Source organism: Hyperolius riggenbachi, chromosome 3 (assembly GCF_040937935.1).
Source record: "Hyperolius riggenbachi isolate aHypRig1 chromosome 3, aHypRig1.pri, whole genome shotgun sequence".
Lineage (NCBI taxonomy): Eukaryota > Metazoa > Chordata > Amphibia > Anura > Hyperoliidae > Hyperolius > Hyperolius riggenbachi.
Genome location: NC_090648.1, coordinates 62,760,146 through 62,780,934, shown reverse-complemented (window position 1 = coordinate 62,780,934; position 20,789 = coordinate 62,760,146). Strand labels below are relative to the sequence as shown.

General features: G+C 46.5%; 1 protein-coding gene across 1 annotated transcript in view; it reads right to left on the bottom strand.

Moving 5' to 3' along the window:
* CACNA1A (calcium voltage-gated channel subunit alpha1 A) overlaps window positions 1-20,789 on the bottom strand; it is a 313,214-nt gene that overhangs the window by 121,060 nt on the left and 171,365 nt on the right. Inside the window, exons 24-30 of the mRNA XM_068274204.1 lie at window positions 18,696-18,795; window positions 15,923-16,083; window positions 12,508-12,645; window positions 9,738-9,939; window positions 7,069-7,233; window positions 4,853-4,963; window positions 1,983-2,066 (exon numbers count right to left, since the gene is read on the bottom strand). Of these exons, the coding sequence (XP_068130305.1) occupies window positions 1,983-2,066; window positions 4,853-4,963; window positions 7,069-7,233; window positions 9,738-9,939; window positions 12,508-12,645; window positions 15,923-16,083; window positions 18,696-18,795 (961 nt within the window). The remainder of the gene's footprint in view (window positions 1-1,982; window positions 2,067-4,852; window positions 4,964-7,068; window positions 7,234-9,737; window positions 9,940-12,507; window positions 12,646-15,922; window positions 16,084-18,695; window positions 18,796-20,789) is intronic.

The window sequence follows — 20,789 nt, the reverse complement described above, 5'->3', positions numbered from 1 at the left end:
GCTATTAATATGCTAGGCACTGTACATACACTTGTTTATCTCATGTCACGTCTCCTCGGGTACCCTTAAGGACAAGCTGTGAGTCAGACATGTACAGCTAAATGTTGGCCTAGAGATGTAAGACAATGTACTGGGCCCCGCCCCCAAACGATTGAGCGTACAATCAACTGGATACCATTAATAATGCCAATCGATGATGAAGGATCGGTCTATCGATTGTTCTGTTGCTGCAAATTTCGGATTGATTCTAGCCAGCCTATGTCAACTAGAGGTTCTGCTTCTGCCTGTGAAGCACGAGGTCAAGAGTTCAACTACTGGGTCAGAAAAAAATAAATTTCGGATCAGTTCTATTAGTCTGATTAGTCTGGATCCATCAGAGGTTTCCCTCATCTCCCTCCACCTTGCCGTTCCAACGCTGTGTCCTGCTGAAATTCAGCCACCTGGGCAGTAGCACAGACTCGCTTAGGTCTTGGCGGATAAAGCTGAGGCAGATTAGGTCCATGCCACTGGGCATGCACAATCCATCCATGGTTTTGTGGAGGAGACAGAGCTGGAAGGGCCAGTAGAGGTGGAAGCCTTTGGATAATCCAGAGGCTTGCCTTTATTGTGGTAAGTACCGATTTGGGGCACTTTTTTCACTTTAATTCTTGTTCTGAGTGTAAAATGAAAATCTATGCACAAGTGCTCAGTAAATATCATCATACCACCAGTCACACATACAGCTAACTGAAGAGCAGACGCCAACACATATCAACAGCCCGGCCACAATGAGCCACGATACCTACTCTCGCCTCACACAAGACAAGCCACAGTGACCCACATTACCCACTCTCGCCTCACACAGGACAAGTGACAGTGAGCCACAATACCCACTCTCGCCTCACACAGGACAAGTCACAGTGACCCACGTTACCCACTCTCGCCTCACACAGGACAAGTGACAGTGAGCCACATTACCCACTCTCGCCTCACACAGGACAAGCCACAGTGAGCCACGTTACACACTCTCGCCTCACACAGGACAAGCCACAGTGAGCCACGTTACACACTCTCGCCTCACACAGGACAAGCCACAGTGACCCACATTACCCACTCTCGCCTCACACAGGACAAGTGACAGTGAGCCACAATACCCACTCTCGCCTCACACAGGACAAGTCACAGTGACCCACGTTACCCACTCTCGCCTCACACAGGACAAGTGACAGTGAGCCACATTACCCACTCTCGCCTCACACAGGACAAGCCACAGTGAGCCACGTTACACACTCTCGCCTCACACAGGACAAGCCACAGTGAGCCACGTTACACACTCTCGCCTCACACAGGACAAGCCACAGTGAGCCACGTTACACACTCTCGCCTCACACAGGACAAGCGACAGAGAGCCACGTTACCCACTCTCGCCTCACACAGGACAAGCCACAGAGAGCCATGTTACCCACTCTCACCTCACACATGACAAGCCACAGTGAGCCACGTTACCCACTCTCGCCTCACACATGACAAGCCACAGAGAGCCATGTTACCGACTCTCGCCTCACACATGACAAGCCACAGTGAGCCACGATACCCACTCTCGCCTCACAGGACAAGCCACAGTTTCACGTTTCCCACTCTTGCCTCACACAGGACAAGCCACGTAACCCACTCTCGCCTCACACAGGACAAGCCACAGAGATCCACATTACCCACTCTCGCCTCACACAGGACAAGCCACAGTGAACCACGTTACCCACTCTCGCCTCACACATGACAAGCCACAGAGATCCACGTTTCCCACTCTTGCCTCACACAGGACAAGCCACGTAACCCACTCTCGCCTCACACAGGACAAGCCACAGAGATCCACGTTACCCACTCTCGCCTCACACAGGACAAGCCACAGTGAACCACGTTACCCACTCTCGCCTCACACAGGACAAGCCCCAGATGCTCTGCAGAGAGATCTCCCTCAGCCCCACCCACTTCTCTGCACTTACCCAGAACTCGGTTACTACAATGTCAGTAATGCTGCCGAGAACCGTCACAAAATCAAAGACATTCCAAGCATCACGAAAATAGTTCTAGAAAAGAGAAAAATATGGTTAACAATTCTTTATTAACAGATAAGGCAACAAGAAGAAATCAATACAAAATCTTACTTTTTAATCATTATTACATACAGTACTCTATAAGAAATATCTTTGATCAAATCTGCTGGTGATCTATTGGCTTCAACATACTTGCTTAAAGGACAACTGAAGAGAGGGCTATGAGGGCTGCAATATTTATTTCCTTTTAAACAATACCAGTTGCCCGGCAGCCCTGCTGATCTTTTACACATCAGTAGAGTCAGAATCACCCATCCAAAACAAGCATGTGACTAATCCAGTCATACTTAAAGAGGAACTTCAGCCTAAACAAACATACTGTCATTAAGTTACATTAGTTATGTTAATTAAAATAGATAGATAATATGATCTCTTACCCACCCTGTTTTAAAAGAACAGGCAAATGTTTGTGATTTCATGAGGGCAGCCATCTTTTTCGGTTGAAAGGAGGTGACAGGGAGCATTAGACACAGTTCCAACTGTCCTGTGTCCTGATCACCCCTCCCAGTTGCTAGGCAACGAGAACAACAACATCAGAAATCCCATCATGCTTAGCACAGTATCAGGGGAAGAATACCCGGGCCATTTTCTATGATGGGGCGGAGCTTAGCTTCTGTGCAGCCAAAAATGAGGCTTGGATAAGAAAAATAAAGTTCTGATGCTGTGAAACTGTTAAAGAAACACCAGGCCTTTTCAGTGCTGCTGAGTATATTTTTAGTCTCGAGGTTCACTTTAAAGTGTACCAGAGACGAATTATAACAAAAGTTTTATACATACCTGTGGCATCCTCCAGCCCCATCCGCACAGATTGCTCCCACACAGCCGTCCTCAGCCTTCTCCAACTCCGGTACCGAGTCCCGTAACTTCAGCCAGTCGCGGCTAGTCCGTTGCAAGGGAAGTGCGCTCTCTACGTATTTCTCCGACGGCTGCTGGAGAGATACGTAGAGGGCGCACTTCTCTTGCGTCACACCGGCCATGACTGGCTGAAGTTACAGGGGCAGGAGTAACAGGCGATTGACGGCTACATAGCTTTGCACTTCATCAAGCGATATAACCTATAGGGTGCCTTTCTGCTGAAATCTAATTGAAAGCATGTGAGACGAGGTGGAACATCAATCCGTTCTACCTGACTCATTTCAGTTTGGAGATCAATCACTTGCTAGATTGGGCATTAATTGACACGTGTATGGCTAGTTTCAGTGAAAGCTTGTCCGGGGCAAACATCCGCTTGCTATGATCATGATAGGAGCATAGCCTACTGGTTGTCCACCCCTAAACCAGCAACCGCCTAAACAGCTAAATAACTATGACAAGGTCAGCTTTTACAATGAAAAAAAAAATAGGCCAAAGCAGCTCTTTCTTTATTTAACAAAATATATAACACAATCCAAACATTAAAGTAACACATTTATAATAAAAGGAGTAAGAGGGATCTGGAGGTAGGGATGGTCAATGAGAAACAAATAATTTCAAGCTGATGCAGGATTATGTAAATTTTGTATGCAAATTGATGCAGGTTGAAAATGGACCAATCAAATTTTACCTCAGCAGGATATGATTGGTTCATGTTCAAGCTACATAAGTTTGCATACAAAATGTACATATTGCTGCATCAACTCGAAATTATTTGCATCTCATTGACCATCCCTATCCAGAGGCTTAAAGAGAACCTGTACTGAGTAAAAATATTTAAAATAAACACATGAGGTAACTTCAAATGAACATTACATAGTTATCTTGCCATCAGTTCCTCACAGAAGCTCACCATTTTCTTCTGACAATAATCCCTTCCAGTTCTGACAATATTTTGTCAGATCTGAAATATATCAGTTGCTGTCAATAAAATATCAGTTGCTGTCAGTTATAGCTGAGAGGAAAACTGATGTACCAGGTAATGTCCATCTTTCCCTATGGTTCAAGTGGGCGATGTTACAGTTTAACTGTGTGCTGACCAGAAAGCTGTTATGGGTAATGCCCATTTTCAAAATGGAGGACGGAAAATTCCCTTGATCACAGTGAACAAATAGGACACGGGACAGGAGAGGAGAAAGACACTGAGGAGTAGACTACATGGAAGGTAAGTATGACTTGTGTATGCTTATTTTGACTTTTACTTTTCAGTTCAGGTTTTCTTTAAGCACCCAAATGGGCGAGCAGCCAATGTAAACCGGCTTCTCGGCACTGGCCGCCGGCTCAGGGACAGCTGCATGCCTCACGACAGCACTATTACAAACTGAAGACCACATAAATTGGAGGTATACACACTGAGATGAATCCTCACCACCACAAATATTGTCCCACCACCGGAGACCTTACCCCTCCAGCTGCAAAGACAACACATAACTGAGCATCCCAAATATCCAACAAAGGAAAAAAAGAAAAAAAACATAAATAGAGAGAGGGAGGAGGCATCTTCCAGTGCACTTCCCCAGTTTAAACAATGCACCAGCCACCAACCTATTTATTTATATCCCTGCTAATCAGAGGGCCCCATATACTCCTCCCCACTTAAACCTTTAATACCTGCTTCCCTCAGCTAGACCCTATCATGAAAGGACCTCCCTAGATCACTCCCCTCTCTCCGTAGGGGCCCTGCTTTCTGAATAGCCACTTTCTGTGGATTGCTGTGCATGGTTCATTTTGGACACAGTTATCCCCCTCAACTGTATTCCTCAATTCTGCAGCATAACATCCACCAATAAAATATCTGTAGAGATCGGCAGAGATCATGGACATGAAGAACTCCAAAAGATACTCACCAGAGCCCCGAAAGCCATGATTTTCAGGATACATTCCAGAGAGAACAGGGAGGTGAAGACAATGTTGAATGTTTTCAGAACTTGCTCATATGTGCTGGAGTAACCATGAAACTGTAAGAGAGGAACAGGAAGGAGTTATGGTGGCATTGTTGTAAAACATTCAGGGATCCCTTACTGATGTGGAAATCTGACTATCTTCAGAAGCTCAAGGTTCTCAAAGTTCTGTCTATAGGAAAGTAAAAATAGTTTAGAGCTACAAGACAAATCAACAAGGTGGAGATTAGATGTTATTAAAGAGAAACTTTAACCAATTATTGAACTTCATTCCAATCATTAGCTGATACCCCTTCCCCATGAGGAATCTTTACCTTTTCTCAAATAGTTCTGTAATGAATAGCGGACATGCCGCTGCGCAGACAAGCGGCAGGGCGGCTGTCTCCGCGTTCAAGCCAGTGGCTGTTTCCGCGCAACAACATGTCTCTGGTTTGGCTGGTCCTTCTAGTGCACACAGATGAAGAGATACGCGTGCGCGCACGCCAGGCGACAGGACCTTTATGCCAGCAGAAGGGGAATCAGCTGATCCCAGCTGGACTCCTGATTGGCTGAGTGGCTGGGGCGGCGCTGCGGAGCGCTGGATGTATATATAGAACTTGCTTGTCTGCCTTTGCGAATACTCATGTGTGAGCACTCAGACCAGTCAGATCCTACAGTGTGTTAGAAACAGTTGGAACTGGGAATTCACACTTAGCCAGATTCCGCTTTAGGAGTTTACTGTGCTATACTTTAGTCTAGTTCCCGGGTGTTGAGACCAAGGACCTCACACCCTAGTCTAGGATATTGCTGTGTTATACTTCAGTCTAGTTCCCGGGTGTTGAGACCAAGGACCTCACACCTAAGTCTAGGATATTACTGTGTTATTCTTCAGACTAGTTCCCGGGTGTTGAGACCAAGGACCTCACACCTAATTCTAGGAGATTACTGTGTTATACTTCAGACTAGTTCCCGGGTGTCGAGACCAAGGACCTCACACCTCAGACTAGGATTGTGCTATATTGATACTTGTTATGATCTTTAGCTTTGCTGACCTCTCTCCTGCTTTCTGATTCGGTACCTCGCATATCTGACTACCAGTTGCCAACCTTGCCTGTACCCGGTTACCGAATCAGCCTTCTGTCTCTGTACCTTATCTACGCGTGTGTTGCCGAACCTGGCCTGTCTGACTCTTCTGGCTGTCACTCATCCCTTGAGTGATCAGTCTCACTGTACTACTCGTGACACTAACTCTCCAGGTGTCAATTAGCTGCAAGGGCTCAGGAAGTCTCCTTGCAGTTCAGTCAGGGGGCTCTACCCCATAAGAGTCCACTGGCTGCAATACAGTTTGATTCCCAATCCATCAGGGAATCCTTGGCTGCAGTACAGTCTGATTCCCAATCCATCAGGGAATCCTTGGCTGCAGTACAGTCTGTCTCTCCTCCACTTGAGGAGGTCAGCTACAGCACAGCCAGTGGCCACCTGCATCTCAGGGGTCCACTGGCTGCAGTAGAGTCTGTATCTCCCGCTCCTTGGGAGATAACCTTTCTTACTGTAGCACCAAACACTTTACCACACTAGGTGTCCTGTGTCAAGCTATACTGTTATTATTGGTGATACTGCAGATCACACATAATCGGGTATAGCATCTGTATTATTGGTGATACTGCAGATCACCAATAATCAGAAATACTCTGTGTGCTGACACCAATCGTTACAAGTTCATAAGGGATATTTGTATGGGTGATATTGTGGTGAAACCCCTCACACATTATGATGTTAGGGCTATGGCCCTGACAGTTTCCTGTCAGTGAACCTCGATGCATTGTGGGAGATAGCGGGTGTTTCCAAATGTAAACCGTCTTATTTTTCGGAAAAACCTGAAAGACGGGGACCCCCTGACATATGCATGTAGTGTGCACCATTACAGTAAGATGTGGTGAATTAGGTACTACCTTTTCAATAACCTCCATTGTTTATAACTGCAGAGCACCTTGGGCAGGGGCGGAGCTTTGGTGATGCCACATTGGATGCAGCTGGGGAGGTGATGGTGGCGAGGAAGGTGGGGTAGGGTTGTGGGTGTGGAAAGGAGTGCTAGGAAGGGAAGATCAGCCTCCACAAATGAAAGGCTGCAAGTGAGGGTTGTGAATGGATCGGGGAGGGAGGGCTGCTGTACACGCTCTTACCTTCATCATCAGCACGATGGTGTTCAGGGCAATCAGTGCCATGATTGTATACTCAAATGGAGGGGACACCACGAACTGCCACATCCGGTACTGAAAACTCTGCTTGTTCTGCGGCATGTGGCGGGTCAGGGGCTTGGCACTTATAGCAAAATCAATGCAGGCTCTCTGGAACAGGGACAAAGCACAAACACACATCACATGAGGATTCCTAGGTTAATATAACAGGATATAAAAATATGAAACATCATGTGAAAGAATAATGGTAGTTAAGGGACAAGACTATATACTCTGTACAGCTCTATGGAAAATGTCAGCGCTATATAAATACTATGTTGGCTTTAACAACATTTTTTTATTTAAATTTCAGTATAGCAAAGCAACCACAAGGTGTCACTGTCTGTAAAGGGCTACAATGATCTCTAGGGAATTGTGATTTCCTGTATTCATTCTGTGTTCCTCTCTGTTCTTAATAAGCTGCATTTCCTGATTGCGGTGTATGTTTTATCTCTGCACAGGGGCGTCGCTAGCCCTATTTTGGGGGGGGGCCGTGCCCCCAATCTGTCCTGGGTTGCCACGGATCTCCATGCCGCTGCTGCCCCGCTCTGCCTTGCTCCCTGCTGCCATTCAGACCTTGCTGTCCCCGCTGCCCCGCTCTGCCCTGCTCCTCGCTGCCATTCAGACCTCGCTGTCCCCGCTGCCCCGCTCTGCCCTGTTCCCCCGCTGCCATTCAGACCTCGCTGTCCCCGCTGCCCCGCTCTGCCCTGCTCCCCGCTGCCATTCAGACCTCGATCAGCGCCGGGCGACCAGATAGAGCGGGCGCTAGGACCTAGCGGACACCGCTGATATGCGGAAGTGACATCACTTCCGCATATTTGTGCCCGGCGCCCGCTCTATCTGGTTGGGTCGCCCGCTGATCCTGAGGTCTGACGCGACAAGGTAGGTGGAGTGGGGAGCGCGCCTGTCACTCACTACCTAACGGGGGTCCCTGTCACTCACTCACCACCTAACGGGGGTCCCTGCTGTCACTCACTACCTAACGGGGGTCCCTGTCACTCACTTACCACCTAACGGGGGTCCCTGTCACTCACTACCTAACGGGGGTCCCTGCTGTCACTCACTACCTAACAGGGGTACCTGTCACTCACTCACTACCTAACGGGGGACCCTGTCACTCACTCACTACCTAACGGGGGTCCCTGCTGTCACTCACTATCTAAACGGGGGTCCCTGCTGTCACTCACTATCTAAACGGGGGTCCCTGCTGTCACTCACTATTTAACTGGGGGTCCCTGCTGTCACTCACTACCCAACTGGGGGTCCCTGCTGTCACTCACTACCCAACTGGGGGTCCCTGCTGTCACTCACTACTCAACTGGGGGTCCCTGCTGTCACTCACTACCCAACTGGGGGTCTCTGTCACTCACTACCTAACTGGGGGGAGCCTGTCACTACCTAAACTGGGGTACTCCTGGCGCAACCTTAACTAGGGGGCACCTGTCGCTACCTAAACTATCCAGGCCAGCCAGCCCAGCATCACCACCAGCCAACCAGCCCAGAATCACTATCAAAAAGGCCACAGCATCACCACCAGTCAGGCCAGCATTTACTTCAACCAGCCAAGCACAGCCCAGCATCACTGCCAGCCAACCCAGCCACAACATCGGCCACAGCATCACCGCCAGCCAGGCCACAGCATCACTGCCAGGCCTTTCAGCTCACACATCATCACCAATTCAGCCAAAAACAGTATTGCCAGGTACAGCAGCCAGTAGAGGAGAATTCAGAAGCCAGGTGAGAGGTGTATACCATATTAAGGGGGCATTCTGCCTATTTATGTGAAATGCTGTCTATTTATGTGCCCCATGACTGCTGAATTTGTCTTGTTGGGGGCCTCATGATTGCTGAATTTGTCTTGTTGAGGGCCTCAAGATTGCTGAATTTGTCTTGTTGAGGGCCTCAAGATTGCTGAATTTGTCTTGTTGGGTGCCTCATGATTTGTTGGGGGCCTCATGATTGCTGAATTTGTCTTGATAGGGGCCTCATGATTGCTGAATTTGTCTTGTTGGGGGTCACATGATTGCTAACTGCGAGACTATGGGAAAAGCTGAATCATCATCATATGAGACAATAGCATTAAACCTACTTTTTTAGCTTTTTAAAACAGAAAATAAAACTGGGAGGTTCTAAAAAAATGAATATATTTTTTCAGGAGTAGGATGGATGAAATGGTTTATCTTTTCAGTTTTTCAACTTGGATTTTCCATAATGTTCATGTATGTGTTAAAACGTTTGTATAGTATTTAGTTTAAATTGCTGTTGCCACTTTGCGATAGATAAGTGACTTGTGGGTTGCAGTTTGGGCCTCCAAAAAGTTCGCCACAACTGTCCTAATCTAATGTACGATTGTCCCCACCCATGGCCACGCCCACTCATTACATGACCACGCCCATTTTTGCCGCGGCACATAACCCCTACCTAGTGCCCCCAGGTGCCACCGATCTCCAAGGACCCTAGGAACGCCCCTGTCTCTGCATGTTTTCTTCAGTAAAGAGTTCTAACTTGTTATACTTGGTTGGTGCCTATCCGCGTGTACAGAACAGTCTGCTCCATCATACATAATAATAATACTAATAATAAGGTGACCTATTCCCATGAAGGCATTGGCTCACCTCATTCTTCTCCAGGCTGTACTCCTCCATCATCTTGTCTCCCTGCTCCTGGAAGGTGATGATGATCAAAGCTACAAAAATGTTCACAAAGAAAAAGGGGAAAACTACAAAATAAACAACATAAAAGATGGACATCTCCATGCGGAATCCTGGCCGGGGACCCTGGTCTTCATAGGTGGCGTCCACAGAGTGCCTGAGTACGCTGCAGAGGAAGGAGGAGACGTTACAGGTACGGGAGGATTACTGATTCCACAGGAAGGCTAAAGCTGCCCACACATTGGGCTTGATTCACAAAGCGGTGCTAACCTACTTAGCACGTCTAAAGTCTTTAGACGCGCTAACCAGGGTGCTAAGTAGGTTAGCACCGGATTTCTCAATCAGATCGTGCGCTAACTTTGCGCGCGTAAAGGTTTACGCGCGCAAAGTTTTACGCGCGCTAAGTACCACAGGCTTTAATGGTCACTTCGCGCGGTGCGCCCTGCGCTCTGTGCAGTACGCGCGTAAAGTTTTACGCGCATAAAGTTTTGCGCGCGTAAAGTTTTATGCGCGAAAAGCATGTTTAGACGTGCTAAGGGAGTTTTCACAGGCGTGCTAACAGTTAGCACCGCTTTGTGAATCAAGCCCATTAACCCTTTAGCAGCCAATTTATTTAGAAGCTTGCAAAAGCTCCAGGCCAATTTATTTTAGCATATTTTCTTTACTTTCTCTTTTACAGTTTTTCTAGCTTCTGATTAGTACTGCTGTCATGTGTATTTATGGCTGCTTGTCACTAGGGGGCAGTGTGAGGCAATAGAGGACTTCAGCTTTCAGTTTCTGTATGTTATGTTAGGAGGAAGAGATCAAAGCATTCCAAGAATTTACAGCACAACGTGTTCTGCCGACTGAGGTTAAAAGCATTGCAGTTACCGCAAATAAGATAACTCTATTGAAGCTGCAAATGGGTTAATGAGAATTACACCCGGGTCTACAATCAATCCAATGAAACGACTGGGTCTAAAGCAAACAGCATGCAGAGAAACGTTTTAATTAGGAACATCTGATCAATAATTGGGAAATGAATCGAACATGAAAGGATCGAATGTGGAAGAAAATTCTGATCAACTGTAAAAAAATCGACAACATTAAGATTCGATCAGAAGGAAGAATCATTTGAACAAGGTTGTAAAATCAATAGAAAATCTGCAAGACATTAAAATAACTGTATATGGTTAAATAAGCATTCACCTTCAATCTATTTATTAAGCCCAATCAGAGCCAGGACAAGGTCCTCCAGCACCCAAGGCTGAGACCCCAAAGTGCGCCCCTCCATCCCTCCCACCCCAGCCGTCACTCACTGATGGCTATTAGACTAAGAGGCGCCCCAGGGCCCCCAACACCTTAATCTGTAGTTATCTGGCTTGCAGTTACTGCCATGTTTCCCCTTTTCTTATTTCTCCCCGAGTCAAACACAATAGGGGAATGATAGCTGAGTGAGTTGTGTGCCCCCTCCTACACTGCGCCCTGAGGCTGGAGCCTCTCTAGCCTCTGCCTCGCCCCCTCCTACACTGCGCCCTGAGGCTGGAGCCTCTCTTGCCTCTGCCTCGGCCCTGAGCCCTCACAAAGGCATAGCTAAAAATCATGGGGCCCCATAGCAAAATTTTGATTGCCCTCCCCCCTACCCCCCCAAAGAGAATGATAAGATACCTTTGTGCCCCAGGTAGCCCCTAGTATAGGGAGAAAGAGATACTCCCCAGTATTAGGTAGCCCCCAGTATAGGTCGCCACAGTAGTAGCTAGAGGTACCCTCAGTATGGGTAGCCAAAGGGCCCCCCAATATAGGTAATCAGATTAACCCCACAATTATAAATAGCCAGATTAACCTTTCAGTATACGTAGCTAGATTAGTTCCCTGTATAGGTATCCCCACAGTAATAGTATAGTTATCCCCCCATATATTTAGCCAGATCAGCCCCCAGTATAGGTACCCAGATTAGCCCCCCAGTATGAGTAGCCCCCAAGCATAGGTAGCCAGATTAGCCCCTTAAGAGGCCCACCAATGATCTACCTTCCCCATGCTTCCCAGTCTCTATGACTACAGCACCATGTTTTGGTATGCAACCCATGACGAGGATGCTGCAAGGAAGGTAGATCATCAGTGGAGCCCGGAGAGGTGAGTCACAACTCTCCACCACTCTGCTTGCTACTCTGCAATTCTGGGGGTTCGCTGCGGGTCGTCATGGGGCCCATAGTGGACCCATTTATCGCTGGTCAAGACCACTAGGCCCCCCTTGGCCACTGGCCCCACAGCATCTGCTATGGCTGTTATTGTGATCCCTACACCACTGCCTATTCATAGCAATGGTTAGAAGCCATCGATAAGTTCCATGATCCTGCAGTGTATGATAGGCAATAGTGATTATTACATTCATACCAGATATGTGCAATCTGAATGCTGCTCTTTATAGTGGGCTTGTGCAGGAAGGAAGCGCAGGGGAGGGGTTACCCTGGGTCATTTATGTGCCTACTAAGCACAGGCACTCATGTCACTAAAGAGGATATGAGACACTGATAAGTGTGAAAGATTCTAAGGACAGTTAGTGACATAAGGAAGGGATTAGCGGTCAGAATATTTTTGCTTGGGGGTGTGGCCTGTGTTCAGGGGCAGCTTGCATCTCATTAATCATCACTGTTGATCAGGGTATGGAAACCACTGTTCTGCTTGTAGCCCTCCGTATAGCATTCTTGTTTTTCCTTCAGACACATTTCTGTAAAGAGGAGAGAAGTGTTCTTACTCTGGCCAGCCCTCTCCGGTAGACACAGTGAAGAGGGTGAGCAGTGCCCACAGCACGTTGTCATAGTGAAACGGCCATTTCTTCCACTCTCTCTTCTGTGCCTTCACCACATTCTTCTCATAGACCAGGTACTCTCCCCTGCAGAGACACAGAGCATGATACAGCATTACATGCCAGCTCCACGGCTTCTACTAAATGACTGAATACAAACCTGAAGTGAAAATAAACTGACAAGAAAAATAATTGTATCTATAGCCCTTCTCCTAAATAGGACTTTCCTGGTGTCCCATAGTCGTAGTTCGTATATAATTGATAGGTAAGGGTTAGGCATCAGGCATGGAAGAGATCAACAATAGACATCAGATAAATTAGAGCTATCACAGGGCAGCAGTGAGGAAAAAGTAAGCCACAGGCACAGCAGAGGGTCAGGATTAGGGCAAGACATAGCAGAAGGATAAGGCTGGTGGTTTGGTACATTAGAGAGACAAGGAAGGGTTAGGGACAGCAGAAGGACAAGGCTGGGGTTAAAGGGGAACTGAAGAGAGAGGTATATGGAGGCTGTCATGTTTATTTCCTTTTAATCAATACCAGTTGCCTGGCAGCCCTGCTGGTCTATTTCTCTGCAGTAGTATCTGATTAAAACCAGAAACAAGCATGCAGCTAGTCTTGTCAGATTAGACTTATAAGTCTGAACCACTGAAACACCTGATCTGCTGCATGCTTGTTCAGGGGCTATGGCTAATAGTATTAGAGGCAGAGGATCAGCAGGGCTGCCAGGCAACTGGTATTGTCTAAAAGGAAATAAACATGACAGCCTCCATATACCTCTCTCTTCAGTTCCCCTTTAAGCATAGTAGAAGGACAAGGCTGGGGTTAGGCACAACAGAGGGACAAGGCTGGGGTTAGGCACAGCTGTGGGACGAGGCTAGGGTTTGGCACAGCAGAGGGACAAGGCTGGGGTTAGAAATAGCAGAAGGACAAGGTTAGGGTTAAGCACAGCAGAGGGATGAGTTTAGTGTTAAGCTTGGCAGAGGGACAAGGTTAGGGGTAGGCACAGCAGAGGGACACAGGTATGGTCAGCAGAGAAACAAGGTTGAGGTTAGACACAGTAAATGGACAAGGCAAGGTTTAGGCACAGTAAATGGACAAGGCAAGGTTTAGGCACAGTAGATGGACAAGACAATGTGTTTAGGCACAGTAGTTGGAAAAGGCTGGGGTTAAGCATAGCAGTGGGTTAATGTTAGGGTTATGCACAGCAGAGGAACAAAGTTAGGGTTAGGCACAGTAGAAGAACAAAGTTAGGGTTAGGCACAGCAGAGTGATAAGGTTAGGGCTAGGCACAGCAGAGGGATAAGGTTAGGTTTACACACAGCAGAGGGACAAGGTTAGGGTTAGGCACAGCAGAGGGGTAAGGTTAGGGTTAGGCACAGCAGAGGGATAAGGTTAGGGTTAGGCACAGCAGAGGGACAAGGTTAGGGTTAAGCACAGCAGAGGGACAAGGTTAGGGCTAGGCACAGCAGAGGGATAAGGTTAATGTTAGGCACAGCAGAGGGATAAGGTTAGGGTTAGGCACAGCAGAGGGATAAGGTTAGGGTTAGGCACAGCAGAGGGATAAGGTTAGGGTTAGGCACAGCAGAGGGATACAGATAGGGTTAGGCACAGCAGAGGGACAAGGTTAGGGTTAGGCACAACAGAGGGACAAGGCTGGGGTTAGGCACAGCAGAGGGATAATGTTAGGGTTAGGCACAGCAGAGGGATACAGATAGGGTTAGGCACAGCAGAGGGACAAGGTTAGGGTTAGGCACAGCAGAGGGACAAGGCTGGGGTTAGGCACAGCAGAGGGATAATGTTAGGGTTAGGCACAGCAGAGGGATAATGTTAGGGTTAGGCACAGCAGAGGGATGTTAGGGTTAGGCCCAGCCTTGCCCCATCGCTGTGCTTAACCCTAACCTTAATCCTCTGCTGTGCCTAACCCTAACATTATCCCTCTGCTGTGCCTAACCCCAGCCTTGTCCCTCTGCTGTGCCTAACCTTATCCATCTGCTGTGCCTAACAGAGGGACAAGGCTGGGATTAGGCGCAGCAGAGGGATAAGGTTATAGTTAGGCACAGCAGAGAGATAAGGTTAGGGTTGGGCACAGCAGATGGATAAGGTTAGGGTTGGGCACAGCAGAGGGATAAAGTTAGGGTAAGGAACAATAGAGGGATAAGGTTAGGGTTAGGCACAGCAGAGGGATAAGGTTAGGGTTAGGCACAACAGAGGGATAAGGATAGGGTTAGGCACAGCAGAGGGATAAAGTTAGGGTTGGGCACAGCAGAGGGATACGGTTTGGGTTAGGTAAAGCAGAGGGATAAGGTTAGGGTAAGGCACAGCAGAGGGATAAGGTTAGGGTAAGGCACAGCAGAGGGATAAGGTTAGGGTTAGGCACAGCAGAGGGATAAGGTTAGGGTTAGGCACAGCAGAGGGATAATGTTAGGGTTAGGCACAGCCTAACTCCAGCCTTGCCCCATCGCTGTGCCTAACCCTAATCTTATCCCTGTGCTGTGCCTAACCCCAACCTTATCCCTCTGCTGTGCCTAACCATAACCTTTTCCCTCTGCTGTGCCTAACCTTATCCATCTGCTGTGCCTAACAGAGAGACAAGGCTGGGAATAGGCGCAGCAGAGGGATAAGGTTAGGGTTAGGCACAGCAGAGGGATAAGGTTAGGGTTGGGCACAGCAGAGGGACTAGGCTGGGGTTAGGCACAGCAGATGGATAAGGTTAGGGTTAGGCACAGCAGAGGGATAAGGTTAGGGTTAGGCACAGCAGATGGATAAGGTTAGGGTTAGGCAAAGCAGAGGGATAAGGTTAGGGTTAGGCACAGCAGAGGGATAAGGTTAGGGTTAGGCAAAGCAGAGGGATAAGGTTAGGGTTAAGCACAGCAGATGGATAAGGTTAGGGTTAGGCAAAGCAGAGGGATAAGGTTAGGGTTGGGCACAGCAGAGGGATAAGGTTAGGGTTAGGCACAGCAGAGGAATAAGGTTAGGGTTGGGCACAGCAGAGGGATAAGGTTAGGGTTGGGCACAGCAGAGGGATAAGGTTAGGGTTGGGCACAGTAGAGGGATAAGGTTAGGGTTAGGCACAACAGAGGGATAAGGATAGGGTTAGGCACAGCAGAGGGATAAGGTTAGGGTTAGGCACAGCAGAGGGACAAGGCTGGGCTTAGGCACAGTAGAGGGATAAGGTTAGGGTTAGGCACAACAGAGGAATAAGGATAGGGTTAGGCACAGCAGAGGGATAAGGTTAGGGTTAGGCACAGCAGAGGGATAAGGTTAGGGTTAGGCACAGCAGAGGGACAAGGCTGGGCTTAGGCACAGCGGTGGGACAAACCTCTAAGGCATAATATATATAGAGTAGAGAAGGTGAGTCCCCCACCTGCAATCTCTCTCAAATTCCTTGGACTCATCTGTGCAGTAGAAGAACTTGCCCTTGAACAGTTGGACGGCCACCACAGCGAAGATGAACATGAAGAGCATGTAAACTATAAGGATATTGAGGACATTCTTCAGAGAGTTCACCACACAGTCAAACACAGCCTGAAAGATGAGGGAAAGCCATGTCACCAACACTGAGTATTGTAAAAACAACATACTATTCTGTTATGCAAAAATGTCATTTCATTATCCATAGGGAGCAAGCAAGAAGGGGTTGAGAAATATAACATTTGACATTATGTCTATTTATACAGATCTTAGTGTAGGCAAAGCACAATTTTTGTGCAGATAACGCAAAGAATTTGATTATTTCTTATTTTTTTTTAAATGTATATGCTTATCAAATTTAATGCTTAATTAGAATTATAACTACATTTTAATGAATTGTGAATGAATCCAAATCTGAAATAACTGTTCATTATGGTCAACATGGGGTAATTATCTTACTATTTATAAAAGTCAAATTAGTGTTGGTTCTCTACTTCTAATTTCTTTACTTTATACTGTATACAGTGGGATGCGAAAGTTTGGGCAACGTTGTTAATCCTATCATATAGGAGACACACACAGTGATATTTGAGAAGTGAAATTAAGTTGATTGGATTTACAGACAGTGTGCAATAATTGTTTAAACAAAATTAGGCAGGTGCATAAATTTGGGCACCACAAAAAAGAAAAGAAATCAATAATTAGTAGATCCCCCTTTTGCAGAAATTACAGCCTCGTAACGCTTCCTGTAGGTTCCAATGAGAGTCTGGATTCTGGTTGAAGGTATTGACCATTCCTCTTTACAAAACATCTCTAGTTCATTCAGGTTTGATGGCTTCCGAGCATGGACAGTTCTCTTCAACTCACACCACAGATTTTGAATTATATTCAGGTCTGGGGACTGAGATGGCCATTCCAGAGTGTTGTACTTGTTCCTCTGCATGAATGTCTTAGTGGATTTTGAGCAGTGTTTAGGGTCGTTGTCTTGTTGAAAGATCCAGCCCCGGCACAGCTTCAGCTTTGTCACTGATTCCTGGTAATTGGTCTCCAGAATCTGCTGATACTGAGTGGAATCCATGCGTCCCTCAACTTTGACAAGATTCCCAGTCCCTGCACTGGCCACACAGCCCCACAGCATGATGGAACCACCACCATATTTTACTGTAGGTAGCAGGTGTTTTTCTTGAAATGCTGTGGTTTTTTCCTCCATGCATAACGCCCCTTGTTATGCCCAAATAACTCAATTTTAGCTTCAGCAGTCCACTGCACCTTATTCCAAAATGAAGCTGGCTTGTCCAAATGTGCTTTAGCATACCTCAAGCAGTTCTGCTTGTGCTGTGGGTGGAGAAAAGGATTCCTCTGCATACAGCATCTGCTTGTGTAAAGTGTGCCGAATGGTTGAACGATGCACAGTGACTCCATCTGCAGCAAGATGATGTTATAGGTCTTTGGTGCTGGTCTGTGGGTTGACTCTGACTGTTCTCACCATTCGTTGCTTCTGTTTATCCGAGATTTTTCTTGGTCTGCCACTTCGAGCCTTAACTTAAACTGAGCCTGTGGTCTTCTATTTCCTCAATATGTTCCTAACTGTGGAAACAGACAGCTGAAATCTCTGAGACAGCTTTCTGCATCCTTCCCCTAAACCATGATGGTGAACAATCTTTGTCTTCAGGTCATTTGAGAGTTGTTTTGAGACCCCCATGTTGCTACTCTTCAGAGAAAATGTACCATTTACCCCCTTAAATACTCTTTCTTATAATTGAATTCACCTGTGTATGTAGGTCAGGGGTCACTGAGCTTACCAAGCCAATTTGAGTTCCAATAATTAGTTCTAAAGGTTTTGTAATCAATAAAATGACAACAGTGCCAAAATTTATGCACCTGCCTAATTTTATTTAAACAATTATTGCGCACTTTATGTAAATCCAATAAACTTCATATCACTTCTCAAATATCACTGTGTGTCTCCTATATGATATATTTAACTGACATTTTTTATCATAACAACCAACGATTTATACAGGAAAATCATGACGATTAACAACGTTGCCCAAACTTTCGCATCCCACCGTATGTCTTCAGCTGCACCGTACACTGTAACTCCTTGCAGCGCCTGATGCATTTCACAAGACATGCAGAGAAGGGAGCCTCAAGGAGTTGTGCTGTATTAGGGAGAAGGGGTTAGCAGGGGGCCTTCACCAGATCAGTTTTGATGTCTTGAAGACATATGTTGAAACCGTGATCTACATTTTCCAACTAAATTTTTTAAAAACACAATGCAGTACCTATCATTGCATGGCAGAGCAACAAATGTAAATGCTTTGCTTTTATCAACTAATCCCAAGTGTTTTGGTGTTGGACAAGGCCAGATTTATACTTTTTCAGTCCCTAGGCCTACTTACTTGCAGCTACCTTTCCATGTACAGTACCCCCTCATATTCCTTGTGCACCCCCTCTTACATGTCTAACATTTATGTACAGCATCCTCCTTCAGTTCTATACAAGTCCCTTGGACAGCAGCTCCCTATTTCCATATGTTGCTCCTTATTTGCAACCTTTGGGTTCATGTGCAGCCTCTTCTTCCATATGCAGCAATCCCCCTTCCATGGCCAGCCGCCCCCTGGCCAGCTGCCGCCCAAGGCCCGGGACTTGGTGGCCTTTCCATAAAGCTCGCCCTGGTGTTGGAACACGTATACTTTAACTATAAAACAAGAAAAATCACTGACCTTAAGTTTTGGCAGCCGTTTGATAGTCTTCAGTGGCCTGAGGACCCGAAGCACTCGCAAGGACTTGATGGTACTGATGTCCTTCCCTTTACTTCCACCTCTGTTGTTACACCAGAAGAAACAAGAAAGAAGAAGAAGAGGAGAGAGAGGAAGAGGCAGAAGTAATCAAGAAGAGATAGTCAGGTTGAGTGAAGAGTGAAGTAAAGTCAGGTTCAGAGCAGGAAAAAAGAATTAGAGGCATAGAACCATAAAGGAGAGAAGAGATAGGCAAAGAAGAAAGGAAGAAGATAGACGGAGAGACAGATTTGTGGAGAAGTCATGCAAGTGCAAATGAACAGAGAAGTGGCGAGTCAGAAAATCAGAAGAAATTGAGATAAAAAGGACAAAGGAGAGCAGAAAAAGGCAGAGAGCATAGAACAGGCGGATGGACAAGAAGAGAGATGTGGATAGAAGAGGAAGAGGAGATGAGAAAAAGAGAAAAGGAGATTGTTAGCAGACCTGGGTATTCTCAGTCCCTAGTGCTAATATGTAGAATACTCTCAGGAGCATTTGTCAAGTCTTCCGATAACACATCCTGTCCCTCAGGACTTGAAATTACATTACAGAACCACACAGCAGAAATCCCCGGCCGCTGAAACCTTACAACGGCACTTTATCCCCACCGGCAACAATCTCAGTAAATGTCTGATCCTCCAGAGGAATCTACGAGAGGCACAGCCAAGGCAATGCCGTTCATACTCATGGCTGCCTCCTACACGTCACATTGCCCAGCAAGCAGGACACAGTCACTAGGATCTTCTGCTTGAGATGCTCTTATCAGAAAAAACGTACAGTTCAAGAGAAAGAAAGCCAACCAGTCTATTATTTCAGAGTTTTTAAAGAGGATCTCCACATAAGAAGGAACGTGAAGCATTAAACAAACTTTTCATGTTCCATAATGTAACCAGCGATGTAACTAGAGAGGAGAAGCCCCTTGCGATTGCAGGGAGGCCCAGAGCTGTGGTGGGGCCCCAAATACTAACCTTGTGGCTACGCTTGTTATGGGTGAAAATCATGAGGGTCACACTTGTTTCATGACCCTTGTGAAATAGACCCCAAGGTCAGGAAAAAGCACCAAGTGGAGGCAAGGGAAGGGGTGGAAAGTTTCGCTGGGGGCCCTATGAATGTAACCCAAGACTACCACCAGGTTCAAAAACTTACAAGTAAGTGTCGCTATAGCATGAATACCATCTCTCTTCCAGCTGAACTCTATCTATGTGTTGGTGCAGCCATACCCAGAGTGGATGGTAAGCTGGCAGCCAGGGCTGGTTTAAGCAACAATGGGGCCCCAGGGCAAAATAAACCTGGGGGGCCCCCCCAACAGATACCCCGGAACAAAAATCGGCATTAAGTGACCTTTTTTGCAGCTGGTGTAGTCAGGGTGTGAAGCCCCAATCGGTCGGAGCTCTACATACTGGCTATCCAAGCCTGCATGGGGGACAAGGGGTTAAAAAGTTTCAGGAGGGGGGACCCCACATAATTAAAAAAAAAAAATTCCCACACTCTAAAAATAAAAAAAAATTGGGAAAATAGGAAAAAATGCCAGGGATCTTCATACAGCCATATTGCGGCTGTATAGCGATCCCTGGCCAAAGCGCTGTGGCTGCGTATGGACCCCCTGAAAACCCTGTCAGGAAATGTATTGCTCTTTCTTTTGATACATGTAAAATTACACTACCGTTAGGTACTAAAAGTGACATTTACCGCATTTAAAAGTATACTTTTTTCCTTCGAAACTTTAAAATCGATTTTCTCAAAAACTATAAGGTCTTTTCAAAAAATTGTTTTTTTCTTCTTATTCCCAATGATCTCCTTAATACATCCTACAAATTTAGGGTTTCTAGCATTTAAGGTGGATTTGCTAATAACCGTTAAAGTTGGTGGGTTTTTAAATGTGTATTTTTTTTCCTTTGAAACTTTAAAATCGATTTTCTCAAAAACTATAAGGTCTTTTTGAAAAAATGTTTTTCCTCTTGTAGCCACTCGGGGCCCCTATAGGCTCTGGGGCACTGGGGCAATTGTCTCCTTTGCCTCTATGGTAGCGCCGGCCCTGCT